Below are 20,063 nucleotides of genomic sequence, written 5' to 3' on the forward strand. Positions count from 1 at the left end.
CCGTTGCTGGAGGAATGCAAAGAGCTGTAATTCCAGTGCAGTGCAGACATATGATAAGGCTAATTAGAGCTAAAACAGCTATGCATAAGAGTAGAGGGACAATCACCAGGACAACGTATGGTACTTCCTCTAGATATGTATCTTGCCTGTATTTTGTCATTCATGAGCTGAACTAACACAATTTCTACATTTTGGCTCTTTCAGCAACCCCTGGCTATGTCCCACCACCAGCTACTTTTGATTCTGAAGGTCTGGAGGCAGTACCGTCCCTTAACACTGTTGGTCCAGGGAAAAAAAGGAATGGTAACGAAAGTTTAAAACATTTAAGCAAACAGATGTGATGTGGGGTTTGACTGGCACATTGCACTGCAGCCATTGCACTTGTGTATGCATAAAACACAGAATTCCTGGCAAGGTCTATCTAGCTTGAAATCTTATCTGATCAATTCCTGTTGCAGCTGAAGTGGGGATGTAAAAATATCCTACTCCAAACAGGTGTTGGGTAGTCTGTCTCCTTTGGGAAGCTGATACTTAGCATTTAGCAGTGAAAATCCAGGGCTTTCATTGACTGTTTTCACCTGCCAAAGTATTTTCTGCAGCAGTAAGTTGTTCTGCCTTTGCCAGGTTGGTGCTGAACCTGTGGCTTGAGCTGCCTTGCAAATCCCTGATTTTTAGGTTGTACCTAACTGATCTCTTAGGAACCAGCGGTTCTGAAATGTCACATATTAATTCCTTTGGGGACCTTGTGTGAATGTCACCTCACCCTGGTGACTTATTGTCTGTCTGTTTGGTCTAATACATCCTGTGCAATTACTTGACATCAATGCAGTTTCTTTGATCTCTCTGCTACATAGTGTGTCAGGATCCTACCATGAGGTCAGAATCTCTCTACTGTTGTCAGCGATGACGACCATTGCAATTATATCATTGTGTTACTTGGCTGTTGGCTTGGCATCCCTGCAAGTCCCTTCTATGGTTGTGTCTTACCTTCCTTTTCCAGGTCCTCTTCCTTTCTCAATAGTTTGTCTGAGAAAGAAACATTAAATTTTGGTTCAAGCATTTTTTTTTTTTGCAATCACTTCATAATGTTTTAACTACTGTAAGAACAGTGAGAGTAGCTTTAATTTCTTACTGTGATTTTTATAAAATAGAAGCTGGTTGTGGGAGATCCCCAAGCGCATTTGACTCTCTTTTGGACCGTGATCTTGGCTGCAGATGACACACAACCTGTGCATCTCCATGCTTTCTTAGAGCTGATCAAAGTACAGCCTGTGCCGTTTCCCTGGCTGCAAGTGCTGTCTAGTGTTTAGCGCAGTTTAGCCTTCGTTTCTGAAGTTGCTTTTCTCTTTAAGGAAGGAAAAAAAAGGCTGATGGCAGCAAAGCCTGCTCTGCAGATCGTTCTCAAGCAGATGACAGTTCTGAGGGAAACCAGCCTGATACTGAGCTCTCTGAGCTGGAGAAGGTAGGTGTATGCTCCTGGGTGCTTGCAAGAAAGATAGACTAGGGGAGATGATGTAGAAGCATAAATAAAAGCTTTGAGAGAGGGACTGTTAACTTCAAAAGTTAATCACAGTCAAGTGGTTTAATTCTGCTTTCCGTTCCCTACCTCCCACCTGAATTTTGAAAATTGCCTGCTGCAGAGGCCAGCCACTCTCCAACAGGCAGTGTGGTTCAGGGCAGTGCAAATGTGCAGGATTACCAATAATACTATTGTTTACTCTCTGGTTATGACTATGGAAATTTTCTATATGAAGCCAGCGTCCTATCTCTCAAATTACTGCAATAACCTGCCATTCCTAGACTCATGTCAGAAATTGTGAAATGAATCTGGAAAATACAAACCCTGGTAAGGACTGTGTCTCCCACTGCTTCTAGTCTGCTTCAGTCACAGGTGCTCATTTTGCAAACTTACCTTGAGGTATTTGATCAATGTATTTGTGATAAGTCATCTTCAAAATCCATTTTCATCACATGCTAAGAACTACTTCCCAAATCTATCAACAAATGAATTATTGAATTTCATTTCTTGTTCTTTTGAACAAGCTCTTACAGTATTGTCATTGTGTCTGGAATGCAGAATCCGTGCTAGCTGAAAGAAAGAAGCCAGGGAATTGTGCCTGGCTTCGGGGCAGCATCCTGGGGGCTGGTTCTCATAAGCATCCCAGACAGCCCCACTTCTACCACTGTTACTAATAAATGTTATTCAGAGTCCATTTTATCAATTTCAGCCAGGCAAATATGCTTCTACTTCCCTGCCATTGTACAGATATGTAACTGAGTCAGATATGATAACAAAGTCACTTAAGTTACAGGGAATAAACAAAGTCCCAAATAGTTTTGGGCAGGAATGTGTCTAATCTTTCTCACCTTACCAGAGTGCTGGTCCCAACTAGTCCTTAGATACCGTGCCCTGCCCAGGACGACAGAATACAGAAATCCTGTTGTAAGCCACATGTAATGTATATTGGCTCTTGTGACAGGGTTGTGTGGAGCCAATCTCTAAGAACTTACAGATTGTCACCCAGAGACAATAGACCATCCCGTAGTTTACCATCCTGGTATTTATCAAAGATAAAACCATTTGCCTTCATCTTTTGTGTTGCTTATGGGTGCTTATGGTGCTTGGTCTTTCACCAAGTCCAGAATGAGTTTCATAATGCCCACTGATTCACAGAAAGGAGATAGTAAAGATTATTCCAGTTTCCGAAGTATTATTTTTTTCTAGAAAATTTTTAGTGACTTGTACAGTCCAAAATGAAAATGCTTCTGATTCTATGTGCTTGTCTCTCTACTAGCTATCGTGAATTCTTCTTAGTATTTTTTTCAATCTGGCACAAAATATTGACATCGGTGTGAAAGAAATAGCTTTATTTCACAACTCATATAATGGACAAGCAGGGGATCAGGCCTAGTCAGCATGGGTTTATGAAAGGCAGGTCCTGCCTGACGAACCTGATTTCCTTCTATGACAAGATGACCAGATTATTGGATAAGGGAAAGGCTGTGGACATTGTCTACCTAGACTTTTGAAAAGCATTTGACACTGTCCCCCATAGAATTCTCATGGAAAAATTGGCTGCTCGTGGCCTGGATGAGCATACGATCTGCTGGATCAAGCACTGGCTGGGTGGGCGGTCCCAAAGAGTGGTGGTCAATGGAGTTAAATCCAGCTGGTGGCTGGTCACAAGTGGTGTCCCTCAGGGCTTGGTGTTGGGACCGTTTCTGTTTAACATCTTTATTGATGACCTTGATAAGGACATAGAGTGTATCATCAGCAAGTTTGCAGATGACACGAAGCTAAGTGGGAGTGTTGATCTACATGAGGATAGGGAGGATCTACAGAGAGACTTGGGTAGATTGGACCGATGGGCCAATGCTAACGGTATGAGCTTCAACAAGGCCAAGTGCCAGTTCCTGCACTTGGGCCACAACAACCCCACGCATCGCTACAGGCTTGGGGCAGTGTGGCTGGAGAGCTGCCTGGCAGAAAAGGACCTGGGGGTTCTAATTGACAAGCGGCTGAACATGAGCCAGCAGTGTGCCCGGGTGGCCAAGAGGGCCAATGGCATCCTGGCTTGTATTAGAACTAGTGTGACCAGCAGAAGGAGGGAGGGGATTGTCCCCCTGTACTCAGCACTGGTGAGGCCACCCCTTGAGCACTGTGTCCAGTTCTGGGCACCTCAATATGAGAGAGATCTCGAGGTGCTGGAGCGAGTGCAGAGGAGGGCAGCGAAGCTGGTGAAGGGCCTGGAGAATAAATCTTAAGAGGAGCAACTGAAGGAGCTGGGACTGTTTAGTTTGAGGAAGAGGAGGCTGCGGGGAGACCTCATCACTCTCTACAACTACTTGAAAGGACGCTGTAGAGAGGTTGGTGCTGGTCTCTTCTCACAGGTCATTAGCGATAGAACAAGAGGGAATGGGTTCGAGCTGCAGCAGGGTAGGTTTAGGCTGGACGTCAGGAAAAAATTCTTCCCAGAAAGAGTGGTCAGACACTGGAATAGGCTGCCCAGGGAGGTGGTGGAGTCACCATCCCTGGATGTGTTTAAGACTTGTTTAGATGTGGTGTTGGGGGATATGGTGTAGGGGAGAACTTTGTAGAGTGGGGTTGATGGTTGGACTCGATGATCCCAAGGGTCTTTTCCAACCTGAATGATTCTATGATTTCAGCTAGAAGGTCTTATAGCCTTGCACGTTGCAACCTTAATCCTGCCATTTACTTTTCAGACTGCTGCTGAGAGAGAGACAGGAAATCCTCTGGCACAGCTGCAGAGCTATCGCCCGTACTTCCGAGAGTTAGACCTTGAAGTGTTCACCGTACTCCACTGTGGGCTGCTGACAAAGTCTGTCTTGGACACAGAGATGCACACAGAGGTGAGCGGAACAACCTGAAACCATACTGATAAGGCTGTGTGTGACTGACTCTCTCGGCGGCCTTGGCTCCTTCTGCTCCGTTAAAATGGACAGAAGATTGATGTTAAGATGCGTTGGTCCAGGCTGTGAGCTACAAGGCACTGAGATAAAGAGGACTTTCCTGAGAACAGCAGACAATGTAGCATAGCAAAATTAAAAACAAAGTAATATAAATGTTGCATAAAAGGAAAGGAAGGGACTTTAATATTAAAAATTACTAAGCTGTAGGATGTTAAATACAGTAAGAGGCAGCTTGCCTATGAAAAAGAACTTATGACATTTAAGTAAAGCCTATGTTGCAAAAAGGCACATGTCTCAAGGCATCAGCAGATCAGAAACTCAACACAAATGTGGGACTGGTGTCATGGGTGTGCCCTCAGTGAGCAGGGTCCTCCTTATCATTTGTGAGCTTATATAGAACTGCATTATTATGGATGTGGAAAGCAGAAGTACTTAATTTTGTTACTCTCTTTGTACGCATCTGAGTCCACCTGGAGTCTAATTTTGTAAGGCTACAGTAAGATTAGTAAAATGTGAAAAGGCGATGGCAGGCTGGAGTACAGCCTGGTCTGCTTCATGGACAACTGTCTCTGTGCCTGCAGGTCCCAGGCCAACTGGAAGACTGACAAGTCTCTTGGGCTACGTGGCATTATTTCAAATTACTTCTTGACTATTACTCAATTGGTGAATTTTATGACTCCGGGCTTAAACCTCTTTTTATTCTTAGGAGCTTATTTTCAATATATATAAATCAGTTCTCTCTCAGTAGTTAAGTGTTACTGACATCGCCTCAGCTATGTTCAGGGCACCAGGTTTGCTTCACACTTTGAGTAACCAGAACCAACGCCCCATACCTGCAGGGGGGAGACATAAAACCCTAGCATCTACCAAACAGGTCCCTGCCTGAGGCTAACTAAGCCAGGAGTCGTAACTGGAAATGGAGGGGGTGAACTTGAGCTTCACGGGACTACAATTACATTTGGGTCCTGGGATTGATTGTTCTTATAATTGCAGGCTCGTGAAGTTGTGCAGCTGGGGCCTGCTGAACTTTGCTTCCTTCTGGATGACCTGTGCTGGAAGTTGGAACACGTGCTGACCCCAGGCTCCACAAGGAGACTGCCCTTTCCAAAGGCAAGTACAACAGCAGCCCATGGGGCTAGACCTGCCTGAGGCAGGGCACATCAGTGGCCTCCAGGCCTTTCCTGAGAGAAATGTTTTTCAGAATTATTTTCATCTAACAGTTAAATGGAAGTTTGACTCCCAGCTGTGTGTCAGAGCAGCACTTGCTCTTTCAAAAGAGACTTCTGTACTGTTTCCCTCACTGGTGTTTGTAGCATTTGGTTCTCTACATGTCTTGGGAAAGGGTATAAACTGAGGGAAAGCCCTGGCGCCTCAAAAGTCAAGTGACCCTTTTCCTACCCCTCCGTGGGAACACTGGCTTTGCTGTTCTAGAAGCAGCTCAGGTTAGGCAGGCCGGATAGCCGCAGCATCCAACAGAAACTGCTGGATACAGGTTTTTGCTTTTTATGTAGTCTTCAGAAGAACACCCCGAGTGCAGTGACTGCTCGCATTCCTTGCCGATGCCTTCAGGAGGAAGGTAAACATGTGCAGCCCATTGCATTAAACTATGAGAAATTCACTACAACCTCGTGGACTCCATCACATTCAGTGTTCTTTCTCCTTGTCTTTCTACCTATCTCAATTCCCATATGCAGAGACTGTTTTCTCTTAGTGTTTGAGTGAAATGTAGAAGAGCTACATGTCACATCAGTTTTATTCTCTTCATTGAGTGTTATCCACTTGTCTGAGTTGATGCTGGTTGTTCATTAGAAGCCAACTTTCTTATTCTGTGATTCTTCCTGAGAGAGTGTATGACATCAGGAATTGCACTGCTCAGAAGCAGTCTAAGTCTAAGTCAAGTCTCTGTGCTTGAAGCAGAGTTATTCTCAGGTAAGGCTGATAAGTGACTTTAATCTTTTGGGTTTACTGCAGGAAAGAGGCTACAAGGATATTGGCTTTTCCCACCTGTGTCAGAGATCCCCCAAGGAAGTCGCTACGTGTGTAGTCAAGCTACTAAAGCCACTGTGTAATCACATGGAGAACATGCACAACTACTTCCAGGTCAGTAGACAACGATTTTGACTCAAAAAACTGTCGACTTTTGTCACCTTTAAAGGTATCCTGGTTTTGTTTGTAGGAAAAAGAGAGGGGCTTTGTTTTCTTCAGTTTTTTTAAACATGGAATTTGCGGAAAAGGATTCTTGTGCCATTATCTTTCCTTGGAATAGCATTTCACAAATTATTCGTTTGGTATTAAAGGCAGTTGGACAAAATCGGGGTGTAGAAGACGACCCAGGAGCGAACATCCAGGAGCACCAGCTGATGTCCTCTTGTTACCAAAAGCTGTTACTAACTTTTCGCTCCCTATTTGCTTGGTGAGTTTAAACAAAATAGTATATAGTTGCCTAAATAAGCGTAGTCTGTTTATTGCTTACTCGTCTTGTTCCTTTTCTTTAAAGTGTTTGTACCCAGCAAATGGCCTGTCAGCCATGCAGAATAACACACTGCAGTGGTTGGAGACTTTTAAGAACTTTATAGTTATGTCAACCTTCCTTGCCTGATCCTGAGCTGAACTAAAACTGTAGGTGATTAACGGTGAATGCACGATGAGACACTGAACTGTCTAGAATTCAATGTGGGTTTGGATCAAGACCAGCATAAGTGGCATACTGGCACACCTAGTTGTGCAACTCCCATTCTGCCTATGGATCTTGGAATGTCTTACCCAGTAAGTCCCCTCATCCCTTGCTAAATTGTCACTGCCTGAATCCTGAGCAATGAAAGAATTTCTTTTGCCAATGGGAAAGGATGAATGTGTATTTCATTGCTGAAAAACCTGTGCTGCTGATACCCTTGAAATGGATTCATAAATGCCAAAATCAACAATTCGTATGCAGCCTGGATCTGACCTCTGCATCTGCTAATATAATCCAGGATAGCATCATAGAAATTTTTTCTGAACCCTAATTTAGATCTGTGTGCAGAAAGTGGTTTACCTTTGTACGTAAAAAAACGTATGTAATAATTGTGTAAAAATGTGTATGAAGTCTGAGGTCTGCCTCTCCTGTTGGCCACTACTGGAGCCTCGGGGATCCTGATCCACTCCTGACTATTCCCAGATTGGTCATTTTCTCATTAGCACAGCAACTGTCATTAGGCATCCTTTTTTTTTTTCATGTCTCCATAGCATTGTTTTAGTATATATGGACCTCTGCTTATGTGAAATGGCCTGAACTCTCCTAGCCAGGTCTGCAGTCTGACTGAAAAGTTAGTATTGTGTGTACACAAGGTTTTCTAATCCCTGGAGAAGATAAAGGGTATATGAACTAAGTTTGCTGTCAAAATCAGTTTTCAGTTTTTTGTGTCCCCTTATAACTTCCATATTGCAGGGTTCTTCTTGCATATCCAGCTTCTTTATTTTTCTTGTTGCAAATATATGCCCAGATATGCTTTGCATCCAGTACCTCTCTGATGATTAACTGGATTTTCTTTTTTTTTTCTCCCTCAGGAATGGTTTTTCTCAGCATGAAAACACTGACTTGCTAAGGTCCGCTCTCCAGGTGCTTGCAGAGAGGCTAAAGCCAGGAGAGACAGAGTTTCTTCTTCTTGAGGAGCTGATAAGGTAGAATCAGTATTTCCCAAGCTCTGAAAGTGAGAAATTTCAAGCAGTCTTCCCTGTTTTGTGTGGACATTATGAGTAAATGTGTGTTTGGGAGCTCTCATAAAGACCATACTACCTTCAGAGAGCTTTGTATTGAATTGAACAGCAGTGTGGTCAAACCTAATGAAAAGGAGCTACTGGATTATAAAATATGCCTTAATCTATGGATCTCATTCATTTGTGTGCCATTTGAGTCTAGGAGGTTAGTAGGATTCACAGAAGGAATGAGTGTGTTCTGGATAGTTAAAACGCCAACAGGAACAGTAGGCAAAAGCAGCGTATAAGCTGTTGCTTGACTTAGAGTGACTGGGACTTAAGAGAAGTTTCTTGGTGACCAAATTTTTATCTACTAGTGGTTGACTACCCCTTCTTCAGAAGGGCACTGCCAGAGACAAAATACTGGGCTAGGGAGACCTTGGATCTCAGGGTAATCTCCCAGAAACACATAAATAAAAAGGAAGTATTAGACTATCTACACTGATTTTACCTTTTCTCTTTCCTGTCATCCGCAGTGGGAGTTTTCACTACCTACTGAACTTCCAGCAGAGTGTTCCCAGCTTCCACTGTGCGCTCGTCCTCGCTCAGCTCCTGATTGCCATCGCTGAGAAACCAATGGCTGGCTGGAAGAAAGAGAAAATGGGTAATGTGTGAAGAATCTCTAATTAGTTTACATGCTGTCCTTTGCCTGTAAGACTTGAGTTCTGTCTCTGGAGTGTATCTTTTGGGGGAGAGATTTTCCCTGTATTATACTAGTAATCTCACTGGGGTGAACAGTCCTAGCCAATAGTAAAAGTAATAGCAATAAATATATTGGGACCTCTTTGGTATTTGTTTTGCTGTGCTTTAGTCACATGCAGGAAGGCAGACTCCAGCTCACTTAATTGTTTTTAAAAATCAGATTTTTAGAGTTCTTTTAGAATTCTAAAACTTTAGAACTCACAGCTTTTAAGAGTTCTAAGAACAAGCCTGCTGTTCAATTCTGGTACCAGTTTAATCACCGATTATGGAGATGATCATAGACTTAATCTGATGTAACTTCCTAGTGTAGGTACAGATGTCTCAGTGTGCTGTGACAGCTCATTTACGAAAACTATGGAAATGAACTGCAAATAACAGCTGCTGTTTGAGGGCAGAGGGAAAAAACCCTGTATGTTCTTAGTGCCATGCAACAAACGTTTTCAATTAAGAGAACTCTTGTCGGGGATTAGGATCTGTTCTGTAAGAGGAACAGCATTCAGGCACATAAGGCATAGACATGCTTGCAGGGAATATACAAGACGCGCTTTGTCACACACTGAAATAAATACTCCACAGTCACCTCTTTCAGCCATACCTTGTCATATTAAGACACCTCTCAGATCCCCATAGCCACTCAGAACTGTAGGTTCCATACTTTGAGGTTATTTTACTATTTTAAACAGTCCCACATGGGGATAACTGCCCACTGAGTGTGGCAGGGAATAACCAATTTTAACTAATAATGTCCTGGTTTAAAACATTTGTGCAAGAGATAAACAAGTTTGTTAGCAGTTTTTATTTAAAAATCTGTAAACTTTAAACTTACTTGTTCACATTTATTATTATAGCGCTGTCGCCAAAAAGTCACATCACTTGTTATTGGAATTCCATTTCTAGAAATGGATTCTCTAAGGGTTGCAGATTGCGCTGATTAAAAACAGATAGTTGGCACACTGTAGGAGCTACCAAACAAATAATGATTAATGTAAGTTTGTCAGGGAGAAATGGCCTGAGATGGATCGCAGTTCTGATGCGAACAGATATTCCAGCCAGGAACACAATGGATGTGCATATATTGTGGTCTTGTAGTCTTACTGCTTTTTAGGGAAAATGTATTCTGACTTTAAAAAGTTCAGACATACTGAGGGGTAGTGATATTGTGATTGAATGGCTTTCAAAAAGCCATTGGGACACACTGCCTTTATATGGAAGAAGGAAATTGTCTTGGATTCTTGCAACACGTGGGAAGTGAAACAGATCTATTTCCTTCAGTAAGTTATCCCTCATCTTTTACAGCTTCCTTAGCAAAGCAGTTCCTCTGCCAGTCATGGGTGAAGCCCAGTGGAGAACAAGAGAAGGGCAGCCAGTTGAACAGCGCGCTGCATACTCTGCTCTGGTAAGGTTCAAGCCATTGTCCCAAGCACGTCGAGAAACCCTTTTTCTGATAATTACTGTTGCTGCAGAGGAATGACTCCTCTCAGTCATAACCCTCATACTTACACAGTTTGGCCTAAAGCACTGTTTCTACAGCATGGAAAGGCAGTAAGTGATAGGAAGAACTATTAGCCATTGGCTGTAAAAGCATATTTGGACCTCATGTTTGCTAGACTGTAGCTTGCCGGTATACATCAACACACCTATACATGTATGTGTGCGTACATACACACGTAAGTGTGGATCTGGACCAAAGTGTCTGGTTTTGTTTTCACTAAAGCAAAAGCAAATCAGCTGTCACTAAAGTCAAGGAGAGCAGGACTGAGTATTAGGTGAAATACAATCACAAAATCACAGGGTTGAGGTTGGAAGGGACCTCTGGAGGTCACCTTGTTCCAACGCCCCTGCTCCAGCAGGGAGACCTAGAGCAGGCTGCCTGGGACAATGCTGGACAAAACTGTCTGAGCTTGGCAGTTCAGCCAGTTTTCAGTCTACCTCACTGTCTGCTCGTCCAGCCCGTACTTCAACAGCTACTCTGCGAGGATCTTACAGGAGACAGTATCGAAAGCCTTAGAAGTCAGGGTAGACAATATCCACTCCTCTCCCCTCATGTACAAGCCAGTCATTTCATTGAAGGTTATCAGACTGGTCAGGCATGACTTCCCCTTGGTGAATCCATGCTGACTACTCCCAATCACCTTCTTATCCTTCATGTGCCTGGAAATGGTTTCCAGGATAGTTGTTCCACAACCTTCCCAGGGATCAAGGTGTGGCTGACTGGCCTGTAGTTCCCTGGGTCCTTCCTCCTGCCCTTAATGAAGACAGGAATGACATTTGTTTTCCTTCAGCCCTCAGGCTCTTCTCCCAGTCACCGTGATAATTGAGAGTAGCCTCACAAGGACATCCACCATGTCCCTCAGCATCCCATCAGGGCCTGTGGATTTATGTATGTCCAGCTTGCTTAGCTTTTCCCTAGCATGATCATCTTTCATAAAGTCTTCCTTGCTCCAGACTTTCCCCCACTCTGGGGCATGGGATTTCTGGAGGCCAGTTTTGCTAGTAAAGACTGACTTAATGAAGGCATTCAGTTCCTTAACATGTACCTTAGCTTTTTCCATGTCCTGTGTCACCAGGACCCTGCCACATTCAGCAGTGGACCTACATTTTCCCTAGTCTTCCTTTTTCTAGTTGTGTACTTAGAGGAGCCCTTCTTATTGCCCTTGGCACCCCTTGACAGATTCAACAGATTCAGCTCCAGGAGGGCTTTGGCTTTCCTACCCACATCTCTGCATGCTTTGACAGTGCCTCTGTGTTACTCTCAGGTTACTTGTCTCTGCTGCCACCTTCTGTATGCTTCCTTTTTGTGTTTGAGTTTTGCCAGGAGCTCCTTCTTCATACCGGCCTCCTGGCATTTTTGTTTGACTTTGTGCTCTTTGGGATGGACTGTTCTTGAGCTTGGAGCAGGTGATCCTTCCATATCAAACAGCTTTCTTGGACCCTTCTTTCCTCTAGGCCCCTGCGCCATGGCAAGAAGATCCAGGAAGAGGCCAAAGTCTGCCTTCCTTAAGTTGAGGGTTATGATCTTGCTATTTGTCCTGCTCCCTTCTCTGAGGATACTGAACTCCGACATCTCACAGTCACTGCAGCCAATGCTGCCTTTGACCTTCCCCAAGGAGCCCTTCCTTGTTTTTAAGTGCGAGGTCCAGCAGAGCACCTGTCCTCATCAGCTCCTCTGTCACTTGTGTCAGGAAGTTGTCATCGATGTTCTCCAGGAACCTCCTGGATTGCTTATGCCCTGCTGTGTTGTCCTTCCAGCAGGTGTCCTAGTGGTTAGTCCCCCATGAGGACCAGGGCCTGCAAAGATGTAACTACTTCTAGCTGTCTGTAGAAAACTGCGTTTACTTGTTCCTGATCCAGGTGGCCTATAGCAGACACCCACTACAATGTCACCCATACTGGTTGGTGCTTTCATCCTTACCCATAAGCTCTCAGTTGGCTCATCACCCATCCTCAGGCAGAGCTCCGTGCATTCCAGCCATTCTCTCACATAAAGGGCAACTCCATCTCCTGCTGTTCACAGCCTGTCCTTCCTAAATACAAGAATGCGGAAATATTAAATCCAGGTTTGTTTCAGATGATGGTAGCTTTTAATGACCTTACTGGGACAGTTCTAAGTATTGCTACAGGTTTCCTACATATCATTGCCTTTGGCACAAGAATGAGCTTGACAATTTTAGGCCACGTGTTGCAGGTAGGGCAGTGTTCAAGAACTTGCTGTGTTATTCTGCATAATATTTACTGATTAACTAAGTTGGTTCTGGATTTAGTGTCTACCTGGAGCACACGGATAACATCTTGAAAGCTATAGAAGAAATCTCCAGTGTTGGTATTCCTGAACTGATCAACTCTGCCAAAGACAGATGTTCTTCTACTTTTCCTACTCTAAGCAGGTAATTATATCAATAGAGACTTTGAATTTCATGAGATGCAGAATGGCAATTTCTGCTTTTTAATAATTTCATTTTCTTATTTTGTGGTCTTGTTATGGTTTCATGTTAGTACTGCTGTGGACTACTCTGGGCATTTGTAAACGTTCTTTTGGCAGTACGCAACAGGTTAGTACGTGGTTAGCTTTATGTCAAGGTGGAGTTCAGAAGCACAATTTACACCAGGATGGCCAAAGTTCCTGCACTTTGGAACTACCAAAATCAACTTATGTTCACAGCTACAAACCTTTCGCTGTGCATCCCCCAGAGCTACAAAGAAGCGGGTGGTGTCTATGTGTGGTTCACACTGGGGAAGGGGTAGTGACTTCCCAGGATTTTCCATCTGTCTGGGCAATGAGTCTGGGCTAGACATGGTTATGAGTTCTAGGGTCAATCTCCCATGATTTCCTATTGAGAAGGATGCCTAGCTGGGTAATCATCAAGTTTTCCACATTGTTCTGGGGACAAGAAGCCCATCTAGATGCTCAGAGATGGATTTCAGTTTTGCTCTCACTTTTTCCACAGACAGACATTCCCGGTTTTCTTCAGAGTAATGATGGCTCAGCTAGAGAGTTCAGTGAAAAGCATCCCAGCTGGGAAACCATCAGACTCAACTGAGGTAGGAAAATGAATGCACTGCGCTTTTTGAGGGGAAGAAGGTGTAAGTTAAACCATACAGTACAATAAAGATGTATAAATTGTAAAGGAATCTACTTCTGAAATTTGTCTAGGAAATGCAGTCAGACAGCTTCACTGATCAGCCAAAACTGATATATAGGATGATATATAAGTAGTGTTCTTTTTTTTTCTGGTTTGTACCATGTCAAAAATCCAGTAAATCCAGCAGAAGCTATAACCAGAAAACAGGCATTAATTAGCAAAAAACTAAGCTGTGCAGTTGGTCTGCACACCTGTGTGGGAGCACAAAATTATTTTGCAACCAAGAGCTGCTCTGAGAGCAAGGAAATGTGTTAACTCTTAGCATTTTAAGCCACATGGGCACTGATCAGGCTGGAATTGCCATTAAGTCATTTTGCTGTGATAAATCTGTCTGTGGTGAAGCTTTGTTCCTCTGTCTTCAACAATGCTTTGTGTACAGCAAATGCTGAGAAGGCATCGAGCAAGGTGAGAGGAAATACACCATCTTGGGTTATTGTCCCCTTGCATCCCGTTAGGTGCAACTGGAGAAGCTGCTGCGGTGGAACATTGCTGTGCGGAATTTCCATATCCTCGTTAACTTGGTCAAGGTGAGGTTCTGGTTGTTTTTCTGGCTTTACCTTCAGATTCCCAGCAAAGCCCAGTGTACTCGGGTTCATGAGTACAAGGGAAAACATGAAGTATCGCTGACTAGTGGAACAATTCGGAAGTGGTAAATAAAACCAGTTACAATCTATAAATATAGCTTTACTTCAATACTACTTAATTCTTACAGCCTGCACATCTTACTAACATAGTTCTCACACAAATAATAAGTCTGCACAAAGACAGGATGATGTAAGGAGGTGCAGAAAAAGGACCAAACGAACATGCCAATTCCTTAGTACAGTGGTTTGTGTCTGACAGAGGCCATTGCCAGCTGTGGAAGCAGATGGGAGAAACCCTTCAGGTAGCTCTGGAATAACATGACAGAAGGAAACATTCTCCTGATGTACTCAGTTCAAGGCAGGCTAATACTCTGAACAGGAGACTTGGATTCCTGTCTGTTGCAAGCATTCAGTGCTTATCTGATAGCTCTCAGCTTCACTTGCTCTTATGGTAACATGTGATCTTCCATTGAATCCTGCTGACAATTCTTGTCAGCCTGGGTGATGAACTCTAGAGGCCAAGCCCACTGGATGAAATATTCCCTTCCATCAGTTTTGGAGTTGACGCATTCAGTGTATCTGAGTGTGATGATGTTTTGGCCAGAAGGTGATAGATACAGCTGCGCTTTTCTCCTTGCTTAGGTTGATGATTACTGTTTGCTTTTATCATACCCAAAATGATAATTGGCAAGTTCAGCTTTTTCAAGTTCAGCTTATGAGCTCTAGTGAATTGAGATGGATTCTTCTATGCAGCAGTATTCACTGGAGCCCCACCTGTGCTCCAGGTGCCTTTTGACAGCATAAAAGGAAGAGCTGGACCAGCTGGTTCTGATTTGCAATCCGTAGCAGCAGCAGGGTACCTTCACAACTCTCACTCACAACGGTGTGCTATGTCAGTTAAAACGTCCACTAATTAGTTATAGGATTGGTCACTGGCAAAAATATATATGCAATTGTATACCAGAAGAAAGCCTTCAAGAGAGCTGAGACCATCTGTTCCATTTCTTTGTTTGCTGTTGGACCATAGCTGTGTGTGACCTGTGCAGCGACACCTGGTGTCTTTTGCCAGCTGGCACTGTTAATATAATAGCTTCATTATTTCCTCCAAAATCCATTGTTTTGTACATCTCAGTTTTGTTTTGTCCATTATGTGGGTTACTTGCCCATCAGCTAGACTTGGGTCTCTTGGGTCCCAAATTATTAAGAACTTCAGATAATTTTGTGCCATCTGCAAAAGGTGCACCTTAGATAACCAAACCACCACCCTGCCAAGTACTTCTGCCTGACAGCCACTGCATTTCACGCTCTTATGTGGTGTTCCCTCTCAAAACTTGAGAATGGATGTGGCCTTAGAACAGGTTTCACACTTTAATGAAGGGTATGTAACGAAGGGCTATTTTCACTAGGCTGCTGTGCTTATGTCGTTTCCTTTAGCCTTGTGGACTAACCTGGCTCTCTTTTTCCTCTCGCCCAAGTAGGTATTTGACAGCAGGCCTGTACTCAGCATCTGCCTGAAGGTAAGCAAGAATTCAAAATAACTGAAGAGGGCAGCTTAAGTACCAGCTTTCTTGAATCACTGCCTCCAGTGGAGTAGAGTGGTTACTGAACTCTCTGGAAGAAGCAGATACTGTTTCTTACACCTTTAACCATCTTCCACTAATCCTTTATTTTATGGCTTGACCATAACAAATTTGCTGCAATTGGCCTTACTGACTTTAGACCCTTTCTCCTCTCTCCTCTCCAAATGAGAGGAGACATCACAGCAGACAGGTCTCCCTTGGAGCTCAGAAAGGTGTTATGTGCCTCTGCAACTCTCCCTTTTCTGGATAGGACTCATATAGATGGACAGAGATTCTAACACTTTGTGCTTAGTTCCGTTTTATTCCCAGTTTGCTAGTGAATAAAACCAGGGATGTGTACAATGATGCGAGTTTTTTCTCCTTGCCTCTCTTTGCAATGTTTAAAGTGGGACCCTTTACTGATCCTGTATATTCCAGTACAGCCTTCACATGAATAGTCTTTACTAAGCAAGAACCACCTCCAGGGTAGCTTGGAAGAATGTATCGTTATCATATTGGACTTTGTGATGGTTCTTTGAAAAGGAATTTAAATGTGCCTTCTGATATATTTATCATTCTTTTACAGTACGGCCGTCTCTTTGTAGAAGCATTTCTGAAGCTTGCCATGCCTCTCCTGGACTACAGCTTTAAAAAGCACAGGGTAAGTCTTTCAGAGACAGAACTGTCTGGAACCAGCTGGGAAGCGTGACTGATGCTTGCTAGAAGCAGATTCCTCTCTCTGGTCATGTGTTGGCATGACACTTGTGCCACTTCATGACAAACGTGCCTAATGTCTGCAGCTGTGCTCTGCCCAGTTTACTTGCCCATCCAGTGTGCTCTCAGCAAACAGATTACCGTTACCCAACTTGCCATCAGCCTTCTGGTTGGATAACTTCACTGTTAGCAAAGGAAGCCCTTTCAGCCTCCATCTCTTCAAAAGTTATTACCACAAAGGTGGCACTCACGGAGTAGGAAGCTCACGTGAGCAGTCAGGTTGGTGACTGGCTTGCAGTCCAGATGGACAGTGTTGTGGGTGTCTTTGCAATAATTCTTGGAGCTTTGGGCCAGACAGCATGCATGAGTGCAGATGGACCGGCCAACCTTGTTGCACTACATGACAAGCAAGAGCAGTTCACTTATTCCCCCAGCTTTCTTGCAAGACAATCCAGCTTTGACAGTGAGACTCATTCTTTGGCTTAGTCTTCACAACTTGCATCTCTGATAGATAACTCCTTCCTACTGCAAATGTAATATCTGTTTTCATGGATGTTTGAGGGAATGAGGTTATCAAACATATCTAATCATTGCCACTGGGCAATAGAAAGTGCTATGTAATTTGTTCAATAAAGAAGATTGATATCCTGAGTTCGTGTTGGATGCATTTCAGTTACCACAGTCTAGCAGTGTGTTTTATACTTTTCCTCTGGTTCCCCTATTTCAGACAGTTGTACTCAAGGCAAGATGTGATGAGGCTGTCTTGATTTTAATTGCCCCACTTTCACTGATACATTCATTCCAAACTCTGATTCAAAAGTGCTTCAAAAAGTTCAAAGTGCTTGGCCTGACAACATGTGGTCATACTTCTATTACCAGTTACTTGACTTATAAGCACACTGACAGTCTCCTGTGGCTTCATCCCGTTTATCTGACGTTTCCTGCATATATGCATCATATCTCTATCCCAAAACCCTTTGAAAGGGTTGCTAGGACTAATACTGTTTCATTATTCTTGTTTCCCTTACGGAAAAATCCTTTGAGAATGATTTGCTGGTCTACTTATTTATTGCAGGATGATGTGCAGAGTTTGCTGAAAACCTTGCAGCTGAGTACCAGACAACTTCATCACATGTGTGGCCATTCCAAGGTAAGATGAGTTCTAATTGCAGCACAAACTCCTGTCCTAAGAATGATTTATTTCCCTTCCACTGCTTTTCTAGGGCATAGGCAAATTCTACTTGCAGGCTTCCAGTAGAGTCTGTACAAGCAAAGACTGAGAGGAGGAGAAATAGCCTTGGTTAATGGCCCCAAAGTTGCAGTATTTGATCTGGAAGTGGCTGACTGGGATGTCAGCTCAGGTTAGCATACTCTTTTTTTTAGGACAGAAGTTCTTGACATCTTTAGTTGCTGGCATCTGGAAGAGGGTGTTTCTGAGGACACGAGCTAAGACCTTAGAGACCTTGCATAAATTACAGATGCTAGACTGATAACATGGGAGAGAAGCTTTGTCAAAGATCAACAGCCTTGTGAGTCAGAAGGATCAGCAGCAGGAGGCGGACAAGGGGAAAACCTTATTCAAAGTCCTCTCGAGGTGCCTCTTTGGCACTGTTAAGTTTATCTTAGGGAAGAGGGCAAAGGGAGGGGAGGAAGCTGGTAACACGCAGCCTGCCAGTCTCTCTGTAGGAGACCTGGGGCAGAAAGGAAGGAGAGGATTAGCACCCTGCTTACAGTGTGGACAGCCAGTGCTTGTTGCAAGAGAATCACCTGGAAAAAGGCCATTAGAAAGAACTTCATGTGTATGCTTTGTTCTTGTTAGACTCCTAAGAGGCTCAGAACACTTGTCCAAGAAGGGAACTTTGCCAAAGTAGTTAGAGGGAGAAAGCCACCTATTAGCATGGCTCCCCAAGCTTGATTTGCTACAGATTTAGTCCGAAGCTGACATCAGGAGTGTGGAAGTCTAGCTGGAGATCAGAACATGTCATTGCAGCTGTCAGCACAGGGGACAACTGGAAGCTGGCACAAACCCTGGAGATGCTAAAAAGTCCTCATGTTTGAAAGTGAAATCCTCATGCTCACTTTAAAGTCACAATTCACCTTGTGAACAGGATAACATCATTGCAGCGTGAAATGTCCTGTTTGTCTTTGCACTTCACTAGCATTTTCAAGTGCTGTGTCCCACGGCCCCTGCTAGCATATAGCTGCAATTAGCAAACACCCATGTTTTACCACTGCTCTTGTATCTGTTGCAATCCAATTAGGGCTCTGCAACAAATAATTTTTGCAAGAATGAGAAGGCAGCAGCTGAAGTTAGGCAAATAAATGTATGAAATGATGCTCCATACCTGTTTGAAGAGGACTTGACACCAACATTTGTTAAACCACTTTCGATTTCATTTTCATACACAACTGGTAGATGCTCACTGACGTACCATGCAGTGTTACCTAAGATTTGCGACTCTCCCTCAATAAGTTTAGAGCATCACGCAGCAGACAGTAGCAATCAGCTTCACCTGTAACTTCCTAAGAATTTGTCATTTACTCCTCCACACCAAGCTCCTCTTCTGTTTGCGTATCTAATGCTGGACATAAGGACAGTTTCTGAAGACAGATTTTTGCAAATGCCATGGTACTTTGCTGAGTCTGTGAACTGCCTGCAGATGGTTGGGCAGGTTCCAAGACCCAGGGAGCACTGTGATTGTTGATTGTGTCATTAGTGAGGTTTTCCCTGATTTGGTTCTGATTAGTGCTGATGACTGCTAGGTCCTGCATGTTACCCAGGCAAGAGAACAGATTGCTGTTGGTTGGTACTTCGTTACCCATTCGTCATCGGCAGAACATGGAGCAAAGCAGTGTCCCTCTTCCCAGGCACATTGGACTCTTCCAAGAAATGAAGCTGATCTGATTTCAGAGTATAGCTAATGAGAGTGTCTTAATGCAAGAAGGTTACAAGTATTCACATGAAAGAGGAAAATACTTATGCACAAAATAATTGTTTATGGCTCTTGGCAGGTTTTCTGGTTTAGCAATGACTCTATTCTCTACTGCAGATCCAAGCCTAGCAGGAAGAGATGCTCACCCGGAGCTAAATCACACGGAATACCTGGCATAGCTGCCCTTCCTCGGCTGGTTTTTGCTTACAGCAACTCCATCTGTTCCCTCCTGTTCTAGTTCTCCAAAAGCCAGTGCTTCTTTGGCCTGGACAAGCTGGCTTTGGAGTTTATAGTGCACACACATTCCATGTAGCTAGCATAGAGGAATTGCATCAGACACTGAGCAAGAAAAGATTGCCATTGCAGTGGCTTATTCACCACCTTTCTCATTCTTACTTCTGTGTGCTTGGGAATTCAGCCATTTCCTGATACGAAGCTCCCTACATTAGTTTGCAGCTTATGGCTATCAGCAAGTAGTTATCTCTCTTCCTAGGTAGGTAGTTTTGGAGTCTGGCCACTTGAAGCATTGCTTTTGGCTTTGGACTGGAACGGTGTGATTGTCCATTGCTGACCTCCAGAGATAACTCTGCTATTTCACCAGCAATAGCTGGTACACGAGTCGGACTTACCCAGACTCTATCAGCTGCACACACCACCAGCAGCGATGCAGCTTCCAGATGTCCGTGTGCAAGCAAGCTGTGGCTGCCGTGAGCAGGATGACAGCAGTGTGAGATCTGTGCGTGAAGAGCTGTGCGTTGTTCTTGG

General features: G+C 43.8%; 1 protein-coding gene across 1 annotated transcript in view; it reads left to right on the plus strand.

Moving 5' to 3' along the window:
• The window catches only part of FANCD2 (FA complementation group D2), a 52,380-nt gene that overhangs the window by 30,940 nt on the left and 1,377 nt on the right, over window positions 1–20,063 (plus strand). The window contains exons 27-41 of the mRNA XM_054216645.1: window positions 205–303; window positions 1,353–1,462; window positions 4,225–4,371; window positions 5,425–5,541; window positions 6,403–6,531; window positions 6,729–6,844; window positions 7,978–8,091; window positions 8,643–8,770; window positions 10,165–10,264; window positions 12,630–12,752; window positions 13,314–13,407; window positions 13,964–14,035; window positions 15,571–15,609; window positions 16,238–16,312; window positions 17,441–17,515. Coding sequence (XP_054072620.1) covers window positions 205–303; window positions 1,353–1,462; window positions 4,225–4,371; window positions 5,425–5,541; window positions 6,403–6,531; window positions 6,729–6,844; window positions 7,978–8,091; window positions 8,643–8,770; window positions 10,165–10,264; window positions 12,630–12,752; window positions 13,314–13,407; window positions 13,964–14,035; window positions 15,571–15,609; window positions 16,238–16,312; window positions 17,441–17,515 — 1,538 coding nt within the window. The remainder of the gene's footprint in view (window positions 1–204; window positions 304–1,352; window positions 1,463–4,224; window positions 4,372–5,424; window positions 5,542–6,402; window positions 6,532–6,728; window positions 6,845–7,977; window positions 8,092–8,642; window positions 8,771–10,164; window positions 10,265–12,629; window positions 12,753–13,313; window positions 13,408–13,963; window positions 14,036–15,570; window positions 15,610–16,237; window positions 16,313–17,440; window positions 17,516–20,063) is intronic.

Source organism: Rissa tridactyla, chromosome 10 (genome assembly GCF_028500815.1).
Source record: "Rissa tridactyla isolate bRisTri1 chromosome 10, bRisTri1.patW.cur.20221130, whole genome shotgun sequence".
Taxonomy (NCBI): domain Eukaryota; kingdom Metazoa; phylum Chordata; class Aves; order Charadriiformes; family Laridae; genus Rissa; species Rissa tridactyla.